This window comes from Phaethon lepturus, unplaced genomic scaffold, assembly GCF_000687285.1.
Source record: "Phaethon lepturus isolate BGI_N335 unplaced genomic scaffold, ASM68728v1 scaffold8935, whole genome shotgun sequence".
NCBI lineage: Eukaryota > Metazoa > Chordata > Aves > Phaethontiformes > Phaethontidae > Phaethon > Phaethon lepturus.
The window spans coordinates 5,888-27,581 of record NW_010539822.1 but is presented as its reverse complement, the minus strand read 5'-3'; the positions used below and the strand labels follow the sequence as shown (position 1 = coordinate 27,581).

At 49.5% G+C, this 21,694-nt stretch overlaps 1 protein-coding gene across 1 annotated transcript in view; it reads left to right on the top strand.

Moving 5' to 3' along the window:
• Window positions 1-21,149, top strand: part of LOC104620885 (sodium- and chloride-dependent GABA transporter 1-like) — a 25,555-nt gene extending 4,406 nt beyond the window's left edge. The window contains exons 2-14 of the mRNA XM_010287234.1: window positions 1,092-1,223; window positions 1,920-2,020; window positions 4,629-4,738; window positions 5,113-5,245; window positions 6,474-6,608; window positions 8,739-8,842; window positions 9,147-9,271; window positions 10,095-10,207; window positions 15,910-16,041; window positions 16,771-16,873; window positions 17,292-17,392; window positions 18,163-18,330; window positions 21,045-21,149. Coding sequence (XP_010285536.1) covers window positions 1,092-1,223; window positions 1,920-2,020; window positions 4,629-4,738; window positions 5,113-5,245; window positions 6,474-6,608; window positions 8,739-8,842; window positions 9,147-9,271; window positions 10,095-10,207; window positions 15,910-16,041; window positions 16,771-16,873; window positions 17,292-17,392; window positions 18,163-18,330; window positions 21,045-21,149 — 1,562 coding nt within the window. The remainder of the gene's footprint in view (window positions 1-1,091; window positions 1,224-1,919; window positions 2,021-4,628; window positions 4,739-5,112; window positions 5,246-6,473; window positions 6,609-8,738; window positions 8,843-9,146; window positions 9,272-10,094; window positions 10,208-15,909; window positions 16,042-16,770; window positions 16,874-17,291; window positions 17,393-18,162; window positions 18,331-21,044) is intronic.
• Window positions 21,150-21,694: the final 545 nt, after the last annotated feature.

The following is a 21,694-nucleotide window of genomic DNA, read 5'->3' as shown; positions in this document are numbered from 1 at the left end:
CCCGGAGCCAGCAGCGCCGGCTGCGCCGCGCTGCTTCCCTGCCCTTGGGGAGCGGCTGCCGGAGCCTGGCTCTGCAAGGTGCGAGCTGGGCTGCAGCTCTCCAGAGGGGCTTTGCTTGCTGGCTCCGTGTTTGCTTTCCTACTAATATCTGGAAAAGAGACTCAGACTGACAGCTCAGCCCACCAGCTAGTGCAGAAACCAATCTTGGACATGGCCTCTGAGCAAACTAAGTGTGTCCTCTCTCTTCTCAGCCATCATCTTCTGCAAAAGTTTGTCCTCCTCAGGGTCGATGACATGCTCCAGCACATGTATGAGGAAGCTGGAAAATGAGCTTTGTCCCAAGTCCTAGAAGTCAGGATGACCTGAACATGTATAGCCTTCGAATCACACAGCGAGGCTTTCCTATTGTATTTGCTCTTCTAATAATGGGGTGCAAGTAATATCTCTACTGAATAGCTGCACTACCCCATTTCTAGTGATGAGATGATTTTCATAGGGTCCATGGAGAGAAATAATATTTTCACCGGTAATTTTAAGGGTAAAACCTAGGGGAAGGGTGGGGAGGTGTATAGGGCTGTTACAACAGCAAATACAGTCTTAGCTACAGTTTTCTTAAAGTCTGAAATAGCTATAAACAAAGAAAGTAATGGCCAATGCCACATTCCTATGTCCTTTTCCCTCAAGGTGAAGAATTGGGAGCTGCTGCAGGTAAGACAGAAAACACCAACAAGAACATTGTTGTTCTCGTTACATTGGTAATGTCAGGGTCTGGGCTTTTTGAGTTCATTGTCAGATTGGGCTTAGCATTGCCTATATATCTAACTACTGAGACTGGCATCCCATAGCTAGTGATACCAGCATATACGTTTATATGATACGTATATATCCATAGCAATAGGAACAGATAAGGGAAAGTCAGTGGTTATCTCAATGGGAGACCTACGAAACACACCAACTTCAGCTGCAAACTGTTGCCTCTCAGCGAGTCTGCTCCTCATCACGTGGGTGCCACAGAGGGAGAAGCCGCAGCTGGAGGGATTTACTGCGTGGTAAAAGGGGGAGCCACCTGATAACATTGCTGCTTCTTTCAGGGGCTTTCCTCATCCCCTATTTCCTGACGTTGGTGTTTGCTGGGATCCCTCTCTTCTTGCTGGAAACCGCTCTGGGCCAGTATACCTCTGTTGGCGGACTGGGAGTCTGGAAACTAGCACCCATGTTTAAAGGTACTGTAGTGTAAGTTTGTGAAGGCGTTGGCACATAACTACAAACAAAAACCTTTTATTAGTTTGGGAAGCAAACCAGCAACTTCCTGGCAACTGGGATGGGGTGGCAGGTAAGGGGAGTTTTCTCCTTCTGTCTTTATCAAGCTATCCTTGACCCTGATGTCCGCAGTCACTAACATCACTGTGCTCTGTTCAAGCAGTCTTGCGTGGTGACAAGGCACTTTATGAGCAGCAGGGACCGTAATGGAGGGGCTCTGGTTGCAGAAGACCTGCCACAAGCCTCCCTGTGTAGGCTTACTTTAATTGCATGGGAAAGCTGTAGATAGGGGATGTGAACATGTTGCCGTGTCTGGAGTAGCAGTGTTCTGGAAACCAGTGGTGATTTAGAAATGCCTTGGATGTGGGAAAGAGCGACTCTGCCAGGGAAGTGACCGGATCCTGTTTTCATGGAACTCTGTGTCTGAAGTACCTGTAGCATACTGAAAGGTAGCACTGCTCACCCAGTGGAAATAGGTAGGTGAGCAACGTGATGGAATAAGCCTCCCTTGCTGACCAGTTCAGTGTAGCTGTATCAGACGCTGCGTTGATGAGCTGGTTCACTTTTTCTGTCTGTGCCACAAAACTTGTTGTGATGGCCGTGAGTGCAGTTGGGCACCGGTGACCTAGATTGATGCTGCTCTATGCCTTCCTTCGCAGGAGTGGGGCTGGCAGCTGTGGTTCTCTCCTTCTGGCTGAACATCTACTACATTGTCATCATCGCCTGGGCTCTCTACTATCTCTTCAACTCTTTCAGTGCGGTGAGCCACAGACACGTCTACAGCATGGCATTGGCTTGTTCTGGGTCCTTACTACCTGCTTTATGGGGGGGTGGGGTGGTGTTTATGCCACAAAACGTGCACTAGCTGCTTGTAGTTTGTGCAAAGAGCCTCTGCCAGCACCCCGCTGGACCCTTCCTGAAAGGGGTTCATCAACCCTGGAGGCAGTTGTGTAGTGCTGATGGGTACTGATGTTTGTCCTCTGGAGAGGGTGGTCCTCTGTAGGGGGTGGTCCCATCCCCTCTCTGGGAACTGTCCCCACTCACATCGGTCTTTAAAATCCACCCTGTGTCTCTGTTGCATTTCTAGAGCTGTGCGAATCTAGCAGCTGCACGCTAGATAGTCCACAACTGGTTTTGTCACAACATGTTTTTATTACCCAGGATTTAGTCCTGACCTTAATTAGTCCTCATTTACGCTTCTCTTGATAAATGAAATCCCGGAGATTTTTTCTGCTGGGGAAATGATTCAGAAAGCATTTAGATATCTGCTTGTGACTGTCCCTGAGTGTGTGCTTTGGCATTGTGGTTTATAGTGGGTTCCACTCCCACAGCAGGGTCTTCTACCACACATGGTTAGAATCACGCCCCACATTAACTTCTTGGTAGCTGAATGATTTATTTCAGCCCAGCAGCTAGGAAGAGCTCCCTTAACTCTCTGAGCAACCTGCAGCCTTAAAGACATCAGCTTCGTGGTTCATATGGGATCTTTTTTCATTTCATTTAGACATAGCCCCGAAATGCTGTTATGAATGCTGGACATCCAGTTTCACTTTTTGTTTGATCAAAAATTTCAAGTATCTGTCAAGACTCTAGCTAAAATACTCTGTTTGGCATTCCCAGCTGTGCTTCTACCGCCAATATGCACTGTAGGCTCCTGGGTCCAGAACAAAATTGTCAGTCGTGGATGATTAGGTGCACCCTCAGGGATTCCCAAATGAACAGAAGTGTACCCCAAAAGAAACCCATCCCAGTTATACCCTGGGCAGGATGCATCTTAGGACGAGGCTTTGGTACATTCAGGTGTCACAGACCTGACTGGTGACAGTGCCTGTATCTACACAGGCAGCTGCAGGTGTTCGGCTCAAGGCCTTTCCTTTTGCCAGAGGTAATTCCAGAATATCCAGATAATTCCAGAGCCAAGGTGCAAATAAAAAACCTAGGCTGATGCCTGTTCCCTGTCCCTCCTAAATTTGACTAGGAGTATTTTGAACCTGAATAGGAGCCCATCTTGCCTTCTTGCAGTTTCTATCCTCTGAAATTCAGAGGAAATGGAGCAGCAATAAACCGTCCCCATGCCTGCCCCTCCTTGTAAGAGCTGCGCAGTGTCTCTGATGTGCAAACCGCTTGGTTGAAGGGCTGCTGTGCAGCACTGCTCGAGCCTTTGCATTTGCTTCAATGCAATTAGCAAGTCCACGATGAAATCACTGGGTGGGTACAAACAGCCTTGGGTGGCCACTGGAGTGTCCCCACCTGCCCCTCCAGAGCTCTTCTTTTGCCAAGCCAGCCTGCACCTTAGGTGGTATCATCTGCTGGAATGAGCTGATTTAGATGGGGGATGAAGGCAGCACTTAAAGGCACTGATGCCACAAAGCACTTAAAACACAAATAATATTTCTAAAGCAGTCTGTGTTCGTGGATGAATAGGAATTGATACTAACATCATCTTAAAGCTTTCTTGAGCTGGAGCCTGTGGTCTTATCTGCAGAGGGAAATCATCCAGAACAGCCGTTCTGCATTTATCTACATGCCCTGCACTTGGGAAATGAGATTGCTGCGCATGGAGACGTGTCTGAACTGCTCTTGTTGGGCTGCCTCGGCGGTGGCACTACATGGCACGGGCGAGCGGCCCTGCGCGCTCGCACAGCCCGTGACACTGCCGTTGCATCACTTGCAGCGCCTGAGCTGATTGCATTAAACCTGTAGCGGCGTGCTGCCATCACACTGCTACCGACGGTGTAAACATCTCCCAGGCATCCCTTTGTGCTGCGTAGGGGTCCCCAGGGCAGGGGAAATAGCTACTACGCTTTCAATGTACTCCTGGGCTTATGTTACAGTAGTTTATTGGTGTAGACAAACCAATAGCCCCCATTCACAATGCCATGTTGCTTTTTAAGTATTGAAGCTCGGTATAAATGAGAGATAAGAAACAAATCAGTGTTTATTCTTCGTGCAGTAAATTCCAACCACTTGTTGAGCGAAGTTAGAAAAAAGCTGTAATGGTCATAAACACAGTATCCCCCGGTAGCTATTTTAATTAGTGGCTATTAATTACCAACAGTTAATTGGAAATGGCTTTCTATCTGGGGAGTTGCTAACATTTTATTAGAGCTACAGCATTGCCCTAATCATGTTTTGATATTGTTTCCTGCAAAATCCGTGTCACAATTTGTCATTATTTTGGAAAATTGTTTCATGCTTTTGGCTGCAAGGTTCCTGCCCCTCCAGTGGAGCTGCCCATCCTCTTTGCAAAAAAAAAAAAAAAAAGAAAAAAAAAATTGTGTTGCAGTTTAAAAGAAGCCAAATTTCTCGCCACTGCCCTTCAGAGATGTCACATTAATGATAACCCTGCTGTCCTTGTGCCGGCGTAGGACCTGCCATGGCAGAGCTGTGGGAATGCCTGGAACACCGACCGCTGCTTCTCCAACTACTCCCTGGGCGACACCACCAACCTCACCAGCGCCGTCACCGAGTTCTGGGAGTACGTCCACAGCCTGCCTACACCAGGTTTCTCCCCCTTGCCGCAGCCGTCGTGCCTGCCTGCAGCCATGCCCGCTGGCCCCTTTCCTTGGACAGCCTTGGCAGGAGGGCGTCAGAGCCGGCCACCGGCTGGGGTGGGCATGGGCATGGGGTGCACTCTGCAGCCACAGGTCAGATGGATAGAGAGGACAACAGCCTCTCTGCCTCTCCTCCCCTTCCTTTATCCCATCACGATGACCCTCAGGTCCCTTTAGGGTTTTGTGGACTCGTGCTTGTCTGCACCTAGGCCTTTGCCCTCCAACTGCTTCCGGGATCTACAGTCCCTCTGCCCCCAAGGGTCGGACTTCCCTTTAACGCAACCTCTCCCACCCCTAGGAGGAACATGCACCAGATGTCTGGGGGCTTGGGGGAGCCCGGCACCATCCGCTGGCCCCTGGCCGGGACACTGGCTCTGGCCTGGCTGCTGGTCTACTTCTCCATCTGGAAGGGCGTGGAATGGACAGGCAAGGTATGGCACAAGGAGCGGGTGTTTTGGTGCTGCCTCTCATTGCCACGCTTGGATCTCAGCTGTCGAAATGTCCTCCGGACTCAATTTTGTTTGAGTGCCTATAACTGAGGTTATGATGTTTTGAGGCAGAATCACGGTAGAAGCTATTAAATTCCTGACATTTACCTTTCATGGCTGTAAAAATTGCTAATGTGCTTATGGTAATTTTCATTCTAAGCGTAGAGAATATCTCTTCCCCATAAAGTCACAAGTCTGAGCGCTCAGTCTCTTTGGGAAGAGATTTTCAGAGATCACTTACATTTCCCACTTCGGGACAGCCCTTTGAGAGAGAGAGGCCTCTTCTAGGCTCCCCTTTTTGAAAATCGTGGTATCTTAAAATGCTGCTGATGGGTAAAAAAACCTCACCACCTCCTTTGAAAATTTTCTTGCTGCCCTTTAAGTATTGGTGGGAGACCTTCAGATCAGAAGCATGTTGTTATTCACTGTGTAGCATTTCAAGGCTAGCACAGCAGAAAAGTAATTGCTTAGTTCAGTGAAACAGCGATGCTGAGATACTGAGATGTGTTATTTAGAGCACAGCGTGGTGTAGCAGGACAATATTATGAAAGGAATAATCCAGAGGAGAGATCAGAAAGAAGTGCTTCAGGCGTAGGTCACCTAAGCTGTTACCTTCCCCAGTGGCTCTCACACAGTGTTTAGCTACGCAGGCGCAGGAAAGCCCCGGTGATTGCTGGTACGAGTCCTGTGATGAGGGACGGCATGTACCGAGGGATGGCACATACCTGCGAGTCCCTGAAGCAGCACTGAAAAGCAACCAGTGGAGTCAAGACGACTCACGTTGCTTGATGCATTGGGCTAGAGAAACACCAGCGTTAGCTCTGCAAAATAAGGAGGGCATGACTTAAAGGGATTACTTCTGTGGACTAAATTTATCCCTGTGCAATTCCCTTGTCTTTGGGCAATTCATCCAGACTTTAGCATGCTACTTTTGTGATTAGTGTGTCCTTGCCTGTCATTGGCAGAGAGAAACCTCAAACAGCCAGAAACATTACTAGCACAGGAACTGGAGACAGAAAACACAAGGAATTGCTCCCGAAAGTGGTGGTGCAGGAGGACCCTGAGGGGGGACATACCAGACCTAATGCCACTGCAGGCGGGAAAGCTCCTGGGCACTGGTGGGCTGAAGGCTTCTCTCCTATGTTTTGGGGTTTGTTTTTTTTTTTTGCAGGTTGTGTATTTCTCGGCCACCTACCCCTATTTCATGCTCTTCATCCTCTTCTTCCGGGGAGTCACGCTGCCGGGAGCCAAGGAGGGGATCCTCTTCTACCTCACACCCGACTTCAGAAAGCTCTCTGACTCCGAGGTTCGTAGGCTAGTGAGGAAAGGTCTTTCCTCCTGGTTGTCTCCGCATTAGTCTTCCCTGGGCACTTTCCTTGAATATTTTAAGTATTAAAAACAAACTGGAATAGTTCCCTGTTCAAGCAGTCATGATGCTCACGGGCTGAGACCAAGCTGAAGGGCAGGCCCGTAGTGGGTGGAAATCTGCAGCAGCTCTGCTGTACTCAAGCAGTATGGCAGGGTGGGGGAGCACAGAATTTACCCCAGCGAAGGAAACTCCCCTGCAGACTGGGAACGCCTTCTTTCACTGGCTATCCCAGGGCTGATGATTTGGTCTTGATCTGTCAGTCCCAGAGAAAGGACAATGTGGTGCCTCTGGCATAGGGGCCTCAGAAGCAGCACAAGCACAGCAGTATACACGGCAGCAATTTTTGGAAGTGTTTAAATGATGAGTGGTGGCAGGTAACGTTGCCCTGGTCAGCAGAAGCACAGAGGGGACCCAGAAGGAGCACAGACACTTGCAAAGGCAAAGTTTTTCAAGGCAACACAGACTCTGCCTTTTGCAGCTCCAGAGTCACCAGTTGCTTGTGAGCAGAGACAACTGGACAACCATAATTTCCCAAGGGGTCCCAATGATCCCTCTTGCAGGACACTCTCTGTAACTGTACTGCCAGCTGCATTGCCTATAACGCTGGAAACAGGGCTCTCAAGATCAGAAGAGTCATTTAAATATTATGCAGTTAAGAAATGAACCATCTGCCCCCTTTTCTTGTGCCTTCTCGGCTTTAAGCCCTTACGGCACCGGGGCCAGCTTTGCAAGCTGTCCTCTCCAGTTGTTTGCACAAGAAACTTCACGTTGGAAAATCAAAAGCACGCCAGTGGAAGAGGAGCAGGGCGTGAGCACAGGACATGGGGCTCCTGGGGGAGCAGCACCCCTTGGGGGGCAGCTGTGGGAAAGCGAGCATACACACACAAGTCCAGGCGATGCGCGAGTCCCTCCCGCCCTGCACCGGGGGCTGAGGGACGCGGTTCGGAAAAGGGGATGCATGGCCTTTCCTCCATCCCCATCCATCCCTGGAAGCAGCCTCGAGCCATGGGTTTTGGAGGGCTGGGGGTGTACGTCTGGCGCTGGGCCAGGAGGCCCTCCCAGTGCGCTTGCCATGTGGGGAGGATGCCGACCCCCTACTCCTCCTCCTCCTCGGGGAGGCATCGCTCTCTGGCGGGCTCCCTTCCGACACTGCAAGTAGGAGAGGCAAAGGCCATATACCCGACTCCCTGCCCTGCATCGAAGTCCCCCAGCAGTCCCGTCGACGTGAGGCCTGCTGACCCCGCGGAGCCGTGAGGCACACCATGGCTCCCGGAGGCAGCGTGCTCCGGCCATGTCTGTGTGACATGCACACAGCATCACTGCCCTGCCGGCAAAATGGCGCCGCACCGGCTGTCTCCATTACTCTCCTCTCCACCTGCACCACCGTCTCTGAGCCCTACCTCGCCCTGGAGATATATGTTCAGAAAGGCATGGAGAAGTCTGTTCTTCAGGCGTGTTCAGCCCGGTTGGCAGTGACACAGCTGCAGGTTTCAAGGTGGCTCCTGTGACGTTTCCAGCCGCTGGCCCAAACTCTTCCTCGGAGCTTGGGTCAGCAGCCACATCGCAGGCACCTGTGGCCCTAGTGACAGGGTGCCTGCAAGTCCTGACCACCCCAGTGGGCTGGGTGGCCAAGCCCACAGCCCCACGGTCTGCATCCAGACCCCTCGCTAGCCCTGCGCTGGAGACACTCTCCTGCTGCAGAGGCGTCTCCTGCAAGAGCTCAGCAGCATGGCGTCCCTCCCGCTGCACTCCTCTCCCAGCGCAGCCCCGGCAGCAGGTTTGCAAAAGCTGGAGGGAGCGATGGCCGGCGTTGTCCAGAGGTTGGTGTTTGTCTCCAGGGTGCGACAGCCCTACCTGGCAAAGCAAAGACACTGAGCTTTTGCCCCCAGCAGGTCCCACACCCCCTCTGATAGACAGGAGAAACACTGACGTGTCCCGGTGTCTTGTCCCTCCGCTCCGTGCCGAGCTGTTGCTCAAAGGAGGGAGGGTGGCTGTGCTTGGAGGGCTGGACCCGCTGAGCTGCCAGGTCAGAGGAAAACAGACTCAAAACCAGCTTCTTCTCTGCAGGTCTGGATGGACGCAGCCACGCAGATCTTCTTCTCTTACGGCCTGGGGCTGGGGTCCCTGATCGCGCTGGGGAGCTACAACACTTTCCACAACAATGTCTACAGGTCTGTTGGGTTTTTTTCCGGCCTCCTGCGCATCAGGGAGTGCTCGTGGTGAGTCGGGGGTCTCATCTGGGGTCTGAGATCATCGCCTGGTCTCCGATGTCCCCTCGCAGCCTATGGGGAATGCTGTGACCATCGTAGTGGGGCTCCCCCACCTGCAGGACCCTCCACATGTCACCCATGCCACCTCTCTAAGGCACAGGAGCTGCTCTCAGCAGGGCTGAGTCTTTTGTTTACCCCTGCCTTCGCTCCTGGCCTCTTGGTAGGGACCTGCAGGTCACTTCTTTTCTTTCTTTCTCTCTTCCAGAGACTCCATTATCGTCTGCTGCATAAACTCCACCACCAGCATATTTGCTGGGTTTGTTATTTTCTCTATTGTTGGCTTCATGTCGCACATCACGAAGAAGTCGATCTCAGAGCTGGCCTCCTCAGGTAAGCAGAAACCCAGGTTCAAATGCAGCAGCAACCTTTGAGAGCAATTTGCCAGTGCGTATGGGATGCTCTCAGGCCTTTCCTGACCGGGACCTTTTTTGCACACCCTCCCACCAAGACTGGTCTCAGGCACCTGTGGCTGATGATGTTCCTCACACTTTGACTGCAAGAAGCACCTCTACCTGCTTTTAATGTTCACCTTCTTTTACTACTGAAGTTTTATGTGCTTTTGCTGCAGGGAAATATTTAAGCCGTTTGCTTTCTGAAACCTTCCTATGGAGAATAGATACTGCCTATTTTCAGTAGATGTGATCAAAATTTGGAGTCCCTTTTGCAGGTGAAATTTTGAGATTGTAACCTCAGAATAATTTTTTAACCAAGATGGGACTGTGTCTTTTTGCACAGAGACATATTTTGAAATTGCTGTCTTCCCACAGAAAGCTTTTATCTCAAGAAACAGCTTTTTGTGATGAAAAAAAAAAAAAAGACATCAGGAAAGTTGTAACCAGCTCTAAATATCAGTTTATTTTTCTAGCAAAGTGCTCCAGCTCCATTTGGTAGCAGTAACTTCATGACTTTCTTGCTTGCAGGAAGAGAAAAGGCAAAGCATTTCTCCAGTCATTCCTGCCTCCCCATCCTACCCCTGTGCACCCCACTGGGTTGGTGTGTCATGTGCGAGGGCTTGGGTTTTTCTAGCTCCTATATTAAATACCTGCAATTCTTGACTGTGATCGTTGTGTCTCTGTTCAACTGTTGTCCTTAGCTCAGACTTCCCATCAAATGATTTATAAACATGGGTGCATCCCTCTTTTCATTACCACAGGCCCTGGCCTGGCTTTCCTCGCCTACCCACAGGTCGTCACGCAGCTGCCCCTGTCCCCACTCTGGTCGATCCTCTTCTTCTCCATGCTGATGATGTTGGGTCTGGATAGTCAGGTGAGATGACCCAAGGACAAAGCAGGGTAAGATACAAAGATATTTTCAGATATGGTGTTGGTGTCCCCTTCTGCACTTGGGGACGGTGCTGCGCAGGGTCTTTCCTTACTCTTAGCGGTGAGAGGCAGCTGCATGAAACAAAGTCCCACATGTGGCCATCGTCTCTGCGCTCTTCCCTAAGGTGGCCATATACTGCATAGTATCTGACCACTACCCAGCACACCAGTCCTTGTCCTGCTGCCAATTAAAATAAGAGTAATGACTAGCTTCCAGCAGCCCAGCAGAACCAGTCAGCCTTCTAAGATGATCGCCACTTCCCTGTAGGAGGATCTTTGGAAGGCTTTTCTCCCTTCAGATCAATTCCTGGCTCTAGTGAAGTGCTGGTGCTGCTGCGTGGGCACAGCATGTCCCCATCTTGCCGGGTGACCCTGGCAGCTGAGCTCGCAGGCTGGAAATAGAGCTTACAGCTCTTATCCCTGCCAAAATACTTTGGGGCAAGGGAAAAAGGAAAAAAGATATCTTTCAAGTAATAACTGCTTTGTCCTTGTAAGATGTGATTCCTCCCCACCCCCCCAAAAAATAGGTATGTGAAATAACGGAAATCAGAATTAACTTTTTTGTTTTGTGTCTGCATGATAATAATTTGTGGTCATCACAGCTCTCAGTATTTTGTGAGAAGCTCAGTTTGGATGCTATCAATTTCCTTACTGTGTCGTGGAGTACCTCCACCAAACTGCATTTACTGTGAGGCACTGTCAAGAAAATGTCATTACTTTGGCTTACTTTTGTGGGTTAGGGTAGAAAGTCTCCATCTTCTTTACTCCCCGGCACTGGGAGGAGCATCTCTGCACAAGGTACCAGTCTCCAGACAGACCCAGCGCTCTGGTGCAGTATCGACAGGTTGCGCTGCGAAAAGCAGTGATGAGGAGTTTGAACTAGGGCTCTCTTGTGCTGTGGGCATGGTGGTTCGATGCAGCTTTTCGGCACTGTTGTCGGTAACAAAAGTGGCCCTGAGCAGAGCTGAAGCACCCTGGCCTGGTTTGTAGGTGAGCAGGAGTAGCTCCCGGCAAAAGGAAGGAGCCATGCCTTGGGAAAGGCTGGTGCCTGGGTACCCTGACTACTTTGCCATCAGATAAGTCTTACAAGACACTTGAAGGCGAAGCAACTGGATGCAGCAAAAGGTCTCTACCCTGCCCCCCTCAGAGCCCTCACAAAATAAACAAAAAATCATGGTCTCTATATTTTCACAAGTGAAGCTACTTTTTTTTTCTGACAATTCAGCATAAAAGTAGCTTCCCAGTGAAGCAGTCAAATGCAGCATGCCTCCCTTTTGAGTGCATCAAACTCAAAGCCTCCTTCAAAACCCTGTACTTGGTCTGTCACATCCTCCCCTGTGCCCGCATGCTCTTTCCTTGCAGTGCAAACCACCAATACAAAATGGATGCTCTCTTGGATTACAGGTAGCGTTCATAAACCCAAGTCTAGTTCATAATCAGACTCAGAGATATTCCTGAAATGTTACACCTGGTTTCCAGGAAAATCCAATCAACCAAATCTGGTTTTCCAGATATGGCACACTCCCATAAACACATCATAAAGCTCATGTCTGCCTTACCACAGATGTTATTTGGCAAATAATTTCCAGCAGCGACTAAATGTTCCAAAAGAAGCTACATTTACAGGAAAAAAAAAAAAAATTGCTCTCCATGGATTATTCACTCAGCACTGGTAAAGGGTTCGAGACATGACAATAAGCCCTCTAAGCACCATGTGGAATTTCTTTGCTGCATTTGCTTCTGAAATACCACTTGAAATTCTCCAAGTCCCTTCTGACAGCTAGTCTCGGAGGGCAGGCAGTCCGTGGGGGGCTATCATTGCCTGGAGGAGGAGGAGGGAGCGAGGGGAACAAAGCCTCAAAAGGAGAAAAAGCTTTTAAAAAAGCACAGATAAATATACGTGAAGAAGCTTTCTGTCTGCATGCTGGAGCTCTGATTCAATCAAACACAGCATTAGCAGCATGGCAGCTTATGCGTAGGAAACGAGTAACACAGGCTGCAACAATGGCTGCAATTGCACATACATTTTGAAACATCCAGTTTAAAAAAAAAAAAAAAGAGATGGTTTTGCTCTGTGCTGATTAAATACCATTTGTGGTATTTGCATGCAGGGAGCAGCCATTTTTCATTTGGGTCAGCAGCCCAGTCCTTGAGGCACGGCAGGGTGGCAGGGCATTTCTTGCACCCTGCACCCCGCAGGCTGCTGGGCTGGGGCTGCCCCTTGGTGCCGGGTGGGCGCGGGGTGGTAGGTATGGCAGAGATGCTCAGAAGCCCGGCTAGCGAAGGAAGGCAGGATTGAGATCTGCAATTGCAATGCAGCGACAAGCCCCAACCCCGTAACGACGGTGGGAGTAGGTCCACCCATGCCCATTAGCTTTGACAGCGAGTCTTCTGCACAGCTACATCTGCCTCTTTCTGCCAGGGCGCTCATCTCGTCTGCCGTTACTTGAATGGGATGAGTGACCTATATTGATAGACACGCGCCTCCCTCCTGTGCCCCCACTTGCCGCTCCTGTGCCTTAATGTTCATTCTGCCTCTGATCCATCCGGGCTTTAGCTCTCTTGCGTCTAGACCCTCTTGCGTAACATGCTAATGCTTTCTTTTAACCTACCAGTTTCCAGGTCAGGCGTTTTCTCCCGAGGGAAGCTAGCAAGCCTTGTGACTGCCTGCAAGCCTGCGTCTGTCCCATGTGAGGCTGCCCCTCGCAGGTTATTCATGAGGAACTCCAGCTGCAAGCAGCAAGACCCACTCTCGTGGCTCTCTGCTGCACATCTGGCAGCTGTGGTCAAACCCCCTGTGGGCCCCTGGGTCCTGGTCAGGGTGGCCCAGGAGGGGACAGCAAGCCCCTGACACTGGGAGAGGATGGGGGACAGACTTTCATTCAGACTGAGGTGCCACCCATGCTGACTCCCAAGCCCAGATTGTCAGACCCAGCAGCTTGTGTAATGATTAAGTCCCTGAAGGGATAAAAAGAGCAAAAGAGAAAAGTGAATGGAAATAAAATCTTTAGGAGAGAAACAGTATCACGGGGTGAGGCATGAGGAAGAACAGAATACATGCTAAAAACTGTGGATGGAGACAGCTGGTGAGAAAAATGAAACTTTTTCAAAAGCAGATTGAAGTGTACGTGCACAGGCGTGTGTCGGTGTGTGTGCGCACGTGTGTGTGTGGGGCCGCCACATGCACAGGTGCACGCACAGGGCAAGGGTGAGACCAGGAAGCATGGCAATGACCAGATCCTCATCATTCAGAGTGCTTTTGCTCAGGTGTCCACTTAATATGAGCATCTAAGGCTGGGTATGCAGGCTGGGATATGTGGACCCCAGGCCAGCCAGGGAGCCACAGTCCCCAGGGCTGGAAAGGTGTGCCTCCTCCAGGCTGCATCACTTCTGAATGAGGCATAAGGTAATTTTCAGTAAATGGCATGAAGGCCGTTGCCTGCTTTATGGATAGAAAATGCAGCATACCACCATTCGGTTCCCCACTTCATCTGTTACACACCAACTTAATTTTGGTAGGAGGCAAAGAGATTTCAACTCACTCTGTAGTCTTTTTCCCCATCACCATCTCCCTGTCTTTCCTTCTGTGCTTTCCCTGACTTTGATCCCTCTTGCTGCACCAAAGGGCTGTCAGTTTTACTCCGTCTCGTTATCTGAGGCATCTTTTTATGAGGGCAGATTTAGACTAGATATAAGGAAGAAATTTTTCACAATGAGGGTGATGAAACACTGGCACAGGTTGCCCAGGGAGGTGGTAGCTGCCCCATCCCCGGAAACATTCAAGGTCAGGTTGGACGGGGCGCTGAGCAACCTGACCTAGTTGAAGATGCCCCTGCTCACTGCAGGGGATTGGACTAGATGACTTTTAAAGGTCATTTCCAACCCAAACTATTCTACAATTGCATGATATTTTTCTTTGTGTCTTATCTGCTGGACACTCCTCATACCCACTCTCTGCCCTCAGCCACCCCTGGCCACCCTCTGAACCCTTTTCCCTGTCTCCCCAGTGCCAGACCGCCCAGCCCTGCCCACGTCTCCAGCAGTGCCTGGCCACACATCCACATGGAAGGAATAGCTTTTGACAGGGTTTTTTTTGTCACACTGGTGGTGCCAGCTCAGTCCTGATTCTTCCAGACAACGAGCTGGGTGGGATGGGGTGAAGAGCTCACTGTCAATGAGTATAAAGGCAACTTAACCCATGCCCAAATGGCAAAAGATGCTTTAATTGCACTTGTGTCCAACATAAAAGGCTTTAGCTCATTAAAAATTTGAGTTGAAGCAGTTGAGCTTTGACACTCTGGGAATATTGGCTTTCCGCACTGCACTGTGCAGATATAAAATGCTGTGCAGAAATGTCGTCCTTTGCCTTGCTCTGTCCCACGTGGAAGCCAGCCCCAGAAGCCAGCAGTGTGCCAGCTATTCTGCTGTCCCTGCCCAGCTACAGGCATGGCTCAGACTTCCCAGTTTTCTTCCATACATCTTTCCAGTGCTCTGCTTCTCATTTTAGTCTGTGCATCTCTACCTCCACTTTCATGGATGATAGGTGTTTTTCTTCTTGTCTCCCTATTCAAAGCTGAATGTAAAAATGCCAGCACTCTCTAGAGCACTCTCCCAGTGGTGGAGGGGAGTTCCCTGACATCCAAGAGCAGTGAAACCTCTTTCATTTTCATTGCACTGGCTTGTACATTTACTGAGGGTGACCAGGGAAACTAGGAGCTTGCTGCCCTCATAAACTTCGCAGGATTTTTGCTAGAGGCATGATGTGCTCTCTGAGAGCTGAATATTACCAGTGGTTTCTGGAAATGAGCTATAAAAGTGAATCTCACAATTTAAGAAGAAATAGGAGGGAAGGATGCACTTCAAAGATATACAGTCCAACTGTCCTCCTCGTGCCACAGGGCAGAACTACTAGGAAAACTGATTTGAAGGTAACACTTGTGAGGACTTCTTTATGTGTTATGGTGCAGGCAGCATTAATATACTGTGCCTGGTATAGTACTGCACAAGCCAGCCAGGTGATTTCAGGTCTAGAAAGACCATGTGCTGTGAGGATGGGCTTTTAATGTGCTACATGCACTTAATGTAGCGCGCTTGGAAAAGTGAAATAAAGCCAAGGACTGGGTAGTCAGAGATGAATGTGCAACTGGGCAGTGGGTAATGCAGCTCCTTAATGTGCCTTTTAGATCATTGAACAGCACAAGCGCTGTTGCAGTATGCTGAGAAGAGCACACATGGGCAAAGAAGAGCAAGCAAGGTCCCGCACGTGTCCCAGCAGCAGACAGACACACAGCTGTGACAGAGAGCTTGGAAGCATGGGGGAGCACAGCAGTGGTGGGGAGGTCCTAGAGAGTTTGGGGGAAGAAAGAGGAGGCTTTCCAGAGGAGGCAAAAGGCAGAGCTTTATCTTAACTAATTTTAGGTATTTGACCCTGGCACTTTTAGCTCCCTTTATATTCAGTGGAGGGAGAGAGGCATTTTCAGAAGATGGTTCAGACCAACTTTGTGCAGATGTGCCTCCTTCTTTTCTAGTGTCTGCAGAGAGCACTTAAAGCAATGAGGATCTCAAGAGTGGAGTTAAATGTAGGTGGGGGTGATGTCAGGCTAAGATATTGATATATGTGTCCTTGGTGTATACCTTTTTCCATAGTTCTGCACTGTGGAAGGGTTCATTACAGCCCTGATGGATGAGTATCCTCAACTCCTGAGACCCAGGAAGAAGGTCTTCATCGCAATAGTCTGCTTCGTCTCTTATCTCATTGGATTCTCCAACATCACCCAGGTACAGATAGCCGTGCTTGTACCTCCATTCATGGCACCTTTCTAGTCACTTTAGCATGGCATAGCAGCACCAAAAGCTTTGGGAGAAGTGACAGCATCCCTAGCAGCCATCCTAATGCTGGATAAATGGACTTGCTCACCACTGCTACATCTCAAGTGACTTAGGATGCCTCCATAATTTTTACCATCATCCTGTTGTCAGTCTACCTTGTTTTTTTGCTATTTGCAATAAGGTCTCAAGACAACAGAGTCCAAGCTGAGGGAATGCTTGGTGCAAAGGGTTAAGATAACATAAAGAAAACCCATCTGCTGGGGCTCTAAAACTCTGTGGCTGAAGCCAAGGTTCACGTGTGTGGAGGTCAGGGCTGAGAGGTTTGGAGGCTGCGGAGCACTGTAGGTTCTTGAGGAGGCAAGGCAGCAAAACTCCTGGGACGGGCAGAGCAGACTAAATTAAGTGACTCCATCTAAACTCTAGAAAAGTAATAAAGCCTAGTGAATTTCTGCTTTTCTCCCCACCACTGGCCATGCCTGAGCAGGCTGGCTAATTGTCTGCATGAGCAGTTTTGCTGCTGGGAACCAGACTCCACTGGAAACTGCAATGCCGTCTCTACTGTCCAAGGAAATTAGCATTAAAGCCAGCAGACGCAGATAGTAGCAGTGCAAGGAGCCGGCTGATATTGCTGACTGTAATCTATAACTAAACTCCTTGACCTTGGTTTTGTCTCCTCAGGGTGGTATTTATGTCTTCAAGCTGTTTGATTACTACTCAGCCAGTGGCATGTGCCTTCTCTTTCTTGTCTTCTTTGAGACCATCTCAATTTCCTGGTGTTATGGTAAGCATAAAAGACCTTGTTCCTTTGTTGCCTCCTGGGCACAGTGAGTTATTTCAGAAGCCTCCCACAGTGAAGCCAATGAAAACTTTGCAACTGAAAATAATTTAGGCTGATAACTCCAGAAAATCAGGAGCAGGAGGCTGCCATCTTACTTCTCCAGGCCTCCACAAAGACCTCTGCACAACTGGCAGATACCTACGGTCCTGCCCTCTGGTCCTTCAAGAGGATATCGGGAACATGGAAGCTGCTTCCACAAATCTGCTTTTGTGTCCCTATACTTCATCCCCTGCAGATAATGCTTCTCATGTCACAGCATCATCACTCTCTTGCTGTGGCTGGCCTGTGCTATGTCATAAGAAGAGGTGATGACCATGGTGCTGAGATGGGATGTTTTTTCAACGCTCATTTCTTCTTGTAGGTGTGAATAGATTTTACAGGAATATCGAAGAAATGATTGGCTACAAACCTTGCATCTGGTGGAAGATCTGCTGGGCCTTCTTCACTCCTCTTGTCTGCCTGGTAAGAACAGAGGGAACCTATCTTCAGGAGTGGATCCAGAAGGGCCTCTTAGTTTGGATGGGCTATAGGGGAAACACTATGTTCTCGATCCATTACAAGAGATCCTAGGTACAAGATCATCCTAGGTAGACCTGAGATGGAAAAGTAATACAAGAGCCTCTTTCACTCCGCCTGCTGGCAATCACCTGTAAGAAAAGCTCTAGACGATTGTTCTAATCTAAATGTTGGCATCAGCTCTTCATTCTTCTTTCTGAGATGCCAAAAGATAAGCAAATAATTTACTGTTTTAAAAAGCAGTTACTGGTGCTGGTGAAGGCTCTCAGCTGTTCCAGCTCCAGCCTCAGCTCCTGATAGGCTTGTCAGAGCAAAAGACATCAGCAAATGCAGTATAGCTGACTATGGAGCAATTTAGCCTTTGATGGTTCCTGCACTTCCAGTAGTACAAGCAATGGTGTGAGACGGCCAATGATAGGAAGATGAAGGCTCCTGAGACCAGCTGTGAGGATGCTGTTAACTCACTTAAGAGCTGGTGTGGGGGCACTGCTTCTCTAAGTACTCTGGTGAAGACAGAAATCAGGGTTCCAGGTTTTCACAGAGGATAATCAGGGGAGAAATTATATGAAATTACCAGTTGCTAGGCTGAAAACACCTAGAGCAGTTTAAGGAGCTGTAAGACTGTTGGGAGCTAAGAGGATAGAGGAGGAAAAGATGGGTGGATGGTCCTTGATTTTGCACATCTTCACCTACGATGGCTGGTGCTCTTTTCCCAGGGTGTTTTCTTCTTCAGCGTGGTGGAAATGACTCCTCTGACACTGGGAAAATATGTCTATCCTACATGGGGACAAGGCATTGGTTGGCTTATGGCTCTCTCCTCCATGGTGTTGATTCCAGGATACATGCTGTATTGTTTCTTCACCTCAACAGGGACACTCCGGCAGGTATGAAAGGCTTCACCACCCCTCTTCTGCTCTCTGCGTAGAGTAAGCCCCCCACTGAACTTAGTATGAGGAGAACCAAGCAGACTCTGCTCTGACAAAGTCTGTTTGTTGTCAGTGTACTTCAGGTAGGTGCCGCAGGAGCTCTGCGCACCGTCCCATCCAGGAGGGCTCAAATCAGCCCCAGTGCACAGAATGACCTCTGGTGGCACAGACTCGCTGGAGAGGACTTAGTAGCACAGCTGAACACTAACATGTCTAAGTGTCTGGGAGCACTGTTGGACAGCATGTGGTTGGCTGCATCTGGCCAAGTGGGTAGACCTTCGGGTAGTCTCTCCTTAGGTCAGTCCGTTGTTCTTCATTGAGCTTTGTGCTGTCACCATCACAAAAAGGGAGCCCTCTTCCCCTGGATATCTCTTTGGTGCAGGGGACTGGAGGTAAGGAAGAGATTGGGAAGAAATCCTTGAGGTTTCTTAACCCAGAGGAATCCTGTTTCATAGCGGTCCCTGGCTATGAGCATGGTTACCTGGCACTTCTCAGCAGAGATATCGGCATCCTCTGAGCATGAAGCTTGAAATCTCTCAGGGCTAGGACCTGCTAGTTATAGAGACATGCACAGTGGTAGTTTGTCCTGTGCTTTGCAAAGGGCACTCGGTGAATGAGGGGTTAAGAAATGCAGATTTCTATGCAGGACCCACAATGCCTCCAACTCTGATTTTTTTTTTTTTTTTTTTTAATTGAAGCAGGGTTTTATGTAGCAGTGAATCATGAGTCTCTGTATGTCATACCTAGAAATTACTGTTAAAATTTTATTTACAGTGTTGGCATTCAGTTTTGAGAGCACTGTGAACAAAGTCCCTGGTTTGATGTCATCTGCTGCAAGCTACAGGTGTAAAAATCACTGCAGGCATGCTGATTTATGGCTTTCCCAGCCCAGCTGCAACAGCCACCAGACACCATCTAAATCCCATGAGTTTACTTCATGGATTCTGTATTTTGAATAATGTTTAATTCAGAAATGTTTTGGCTGGAATTTGGCTAAGGTCAGCTTCAGGCTCTCTACCTCTGAGGTCAAGCTGCATGTGAATTTGACTTTTCTTCCTCCCAGCTCTTCATTTGGATGGGCTCTGGTGTGGGAACTGGGTGTCTCAGATCTGCTTTCAGTTTCTGGCCTCTCATCTGAGATTGGCTTAGGTTCCTGCCATTGGTATTGAGATCCACATTGGCGTTCCTGTAGGACTTAAGCCAGGATGTCATGTCAAGCCACTTTGGTGATTTTGGTTTGAAGGGCAGTGGAAATTCCAATAGTAGGTCCTTTCTCAGATGTTTAGAGGATTCTTTATCCCTTCATAATATGAGCTGAAAAAGCGGGGAAAGGGACACCTGCAAATACAGATATGGGTTCAACTCTTTGCTTAGTCTCAATCCTGTTTCCACTAGGGATGGTGGAAGCATGTCCTGGCATCTGGGGGTAGCTCATGAGCATGTTTCCACTCATCCTCTCAGCATCTCGTGCGAACCAGCAGTGCCAGTCAGCAGCGTGAGTGGCTGGTGTGCAACCCTCTCTGTCCCGCTCTCCCTCTAACAGCACCCACACACATCAGGAGACCCAGACCTCCTCCCCATCCTTCATAGACCCAAGAGTGAGTAGCAGATGGCAGCAGGAAGAAAATTGGCTTGTGTGTGTGTTGGTATCAGAGAGACAGAGAGCATTTTTGGCCTCATATGCACAGATCTGGATTAGTTTGTAATAGAGCTGGAGCTGGAGGGAAATTAGATGCCAGTGCTGAATAAAGTGGTTTTGACAGACAGGAATGATTACAAGTCATTTTGATCTTACTGAGCCTGAATGGGAGGGAAAAAAAAGAAGACCATGAATGGCAGAAGCAGCTCAGTGAACATGTCAGGGACTTCACCCAGTGACAGCCACTTCAGCAGTATTGGAGAGCAGGAGCTTGTTTCCCTTTGCTGGAAAGAGCTTTTCCCTGACTTAGTGATGTCTGTCCAGGTCAGATAGTCCTCCTCTGCCTCCTCTTCTGCAACTTACAGCATTAGTCCCTCCCTGACAAGTAAAAGTGGTTCATTTTTCTTTATCACTCCTGATGCTCAGTCCACATGCCTCCAGTAATGACTTGCCCCTCCATATTTTCCTGGGTTCTTGCTTCACTTTACTTGGGTCTGCAGTTTTCATTTGATCAGCTCAGGGTGACAGGAGTTGCTGCTGGTGCAGAGGTTTGTGCAGGTGGACTGGGCTGATCTGCATCAGCAGCACAGTCTGTAACCTTATCAGCCTGCTGTAGAAAGTTAGTAATGCTTCATAATCAACCCTATTTGAAAAATTATGGAAACTGGGAAAAATGGGCCTGTTCTGAAGCCTGTGACATTGCAGCTCTCATTCCTACTTGCAGCTGGTATTGCCTGGTAACAGTTTGCCCATGTTATGACAAGGCCCCTGTATTTCAGATGAAAGGAGGAGCTGCCATGCTGTGTGCAGCACCGAAGCGAAGGTGACTTGCAGAGGCTTTCAGCGGGTTGCTGAGTGGTGCCGGAGGAGTAACTCCTGCCGCATGCACCGTCCCCTCGCCCAGTAACCAGGGCCACCTGTGAGGCTTGGGGCGAGGGGTCCCAACCCTCAGCTGCTGCCATGCCCCAGCTGCCCCACTGCTGCTGCCCCCGGCCCCATGGCTGACACGCTCTCTCCCTTCATTCCCCGGCAGCGCTTGCAGCAGATGACACAGCCCAGGCCAGAGGTGCACGCTCAGAACAACAGCCTCCAGCTGAAGACGTCCTTGAACGGGAGGGTCTTGGATGCCGCCGTCTAGGAGGAGAGCCTGAACCTCCTTTCCTTGCCCTGTAGCTGCTCGTGCCACATTGTCCCTCGAGCTCTTCCGGTACAGCTTGCTGTCCCCGGCTCCACGGTGGCTTTTGCTTGGCAAAGAGAGGACCTGGTAGAGGAGCCCTCTTGTGTCTCTTCCTCCTGGCCTGGCTTACCAAGGCTCTGCTCAAGCTGCCACCAGGGCGTTGTGCAGTGACCATCTTCATCGTGCAACATCCTGGTCCAGGCTCTCAGGGAGGAGCGGTCGGTGCCCAGGTCTTCCTCCTCCTGACAAGAGGTGGTGTTTCTAGAGAGCTTAGACCAATCACTGACTGCTTCTCTGTTCTTCTTGCCTTTCCACGTGAACCTCTGCAGAGCATCCCATAGCACACAGCCATGCTGTCATCCCAGAGAGCCAGCTGACACCAGGTTCAAATCCCAGTGGCTGTCTTTTGGTCTGGCATAAACCAACACTAGAAAATGCATAACTGGAGGGGATGTGGCAGAACAACGGATTCCAGTGAGGAGTCCAGCGTGCTGCTAGCTGTAGGA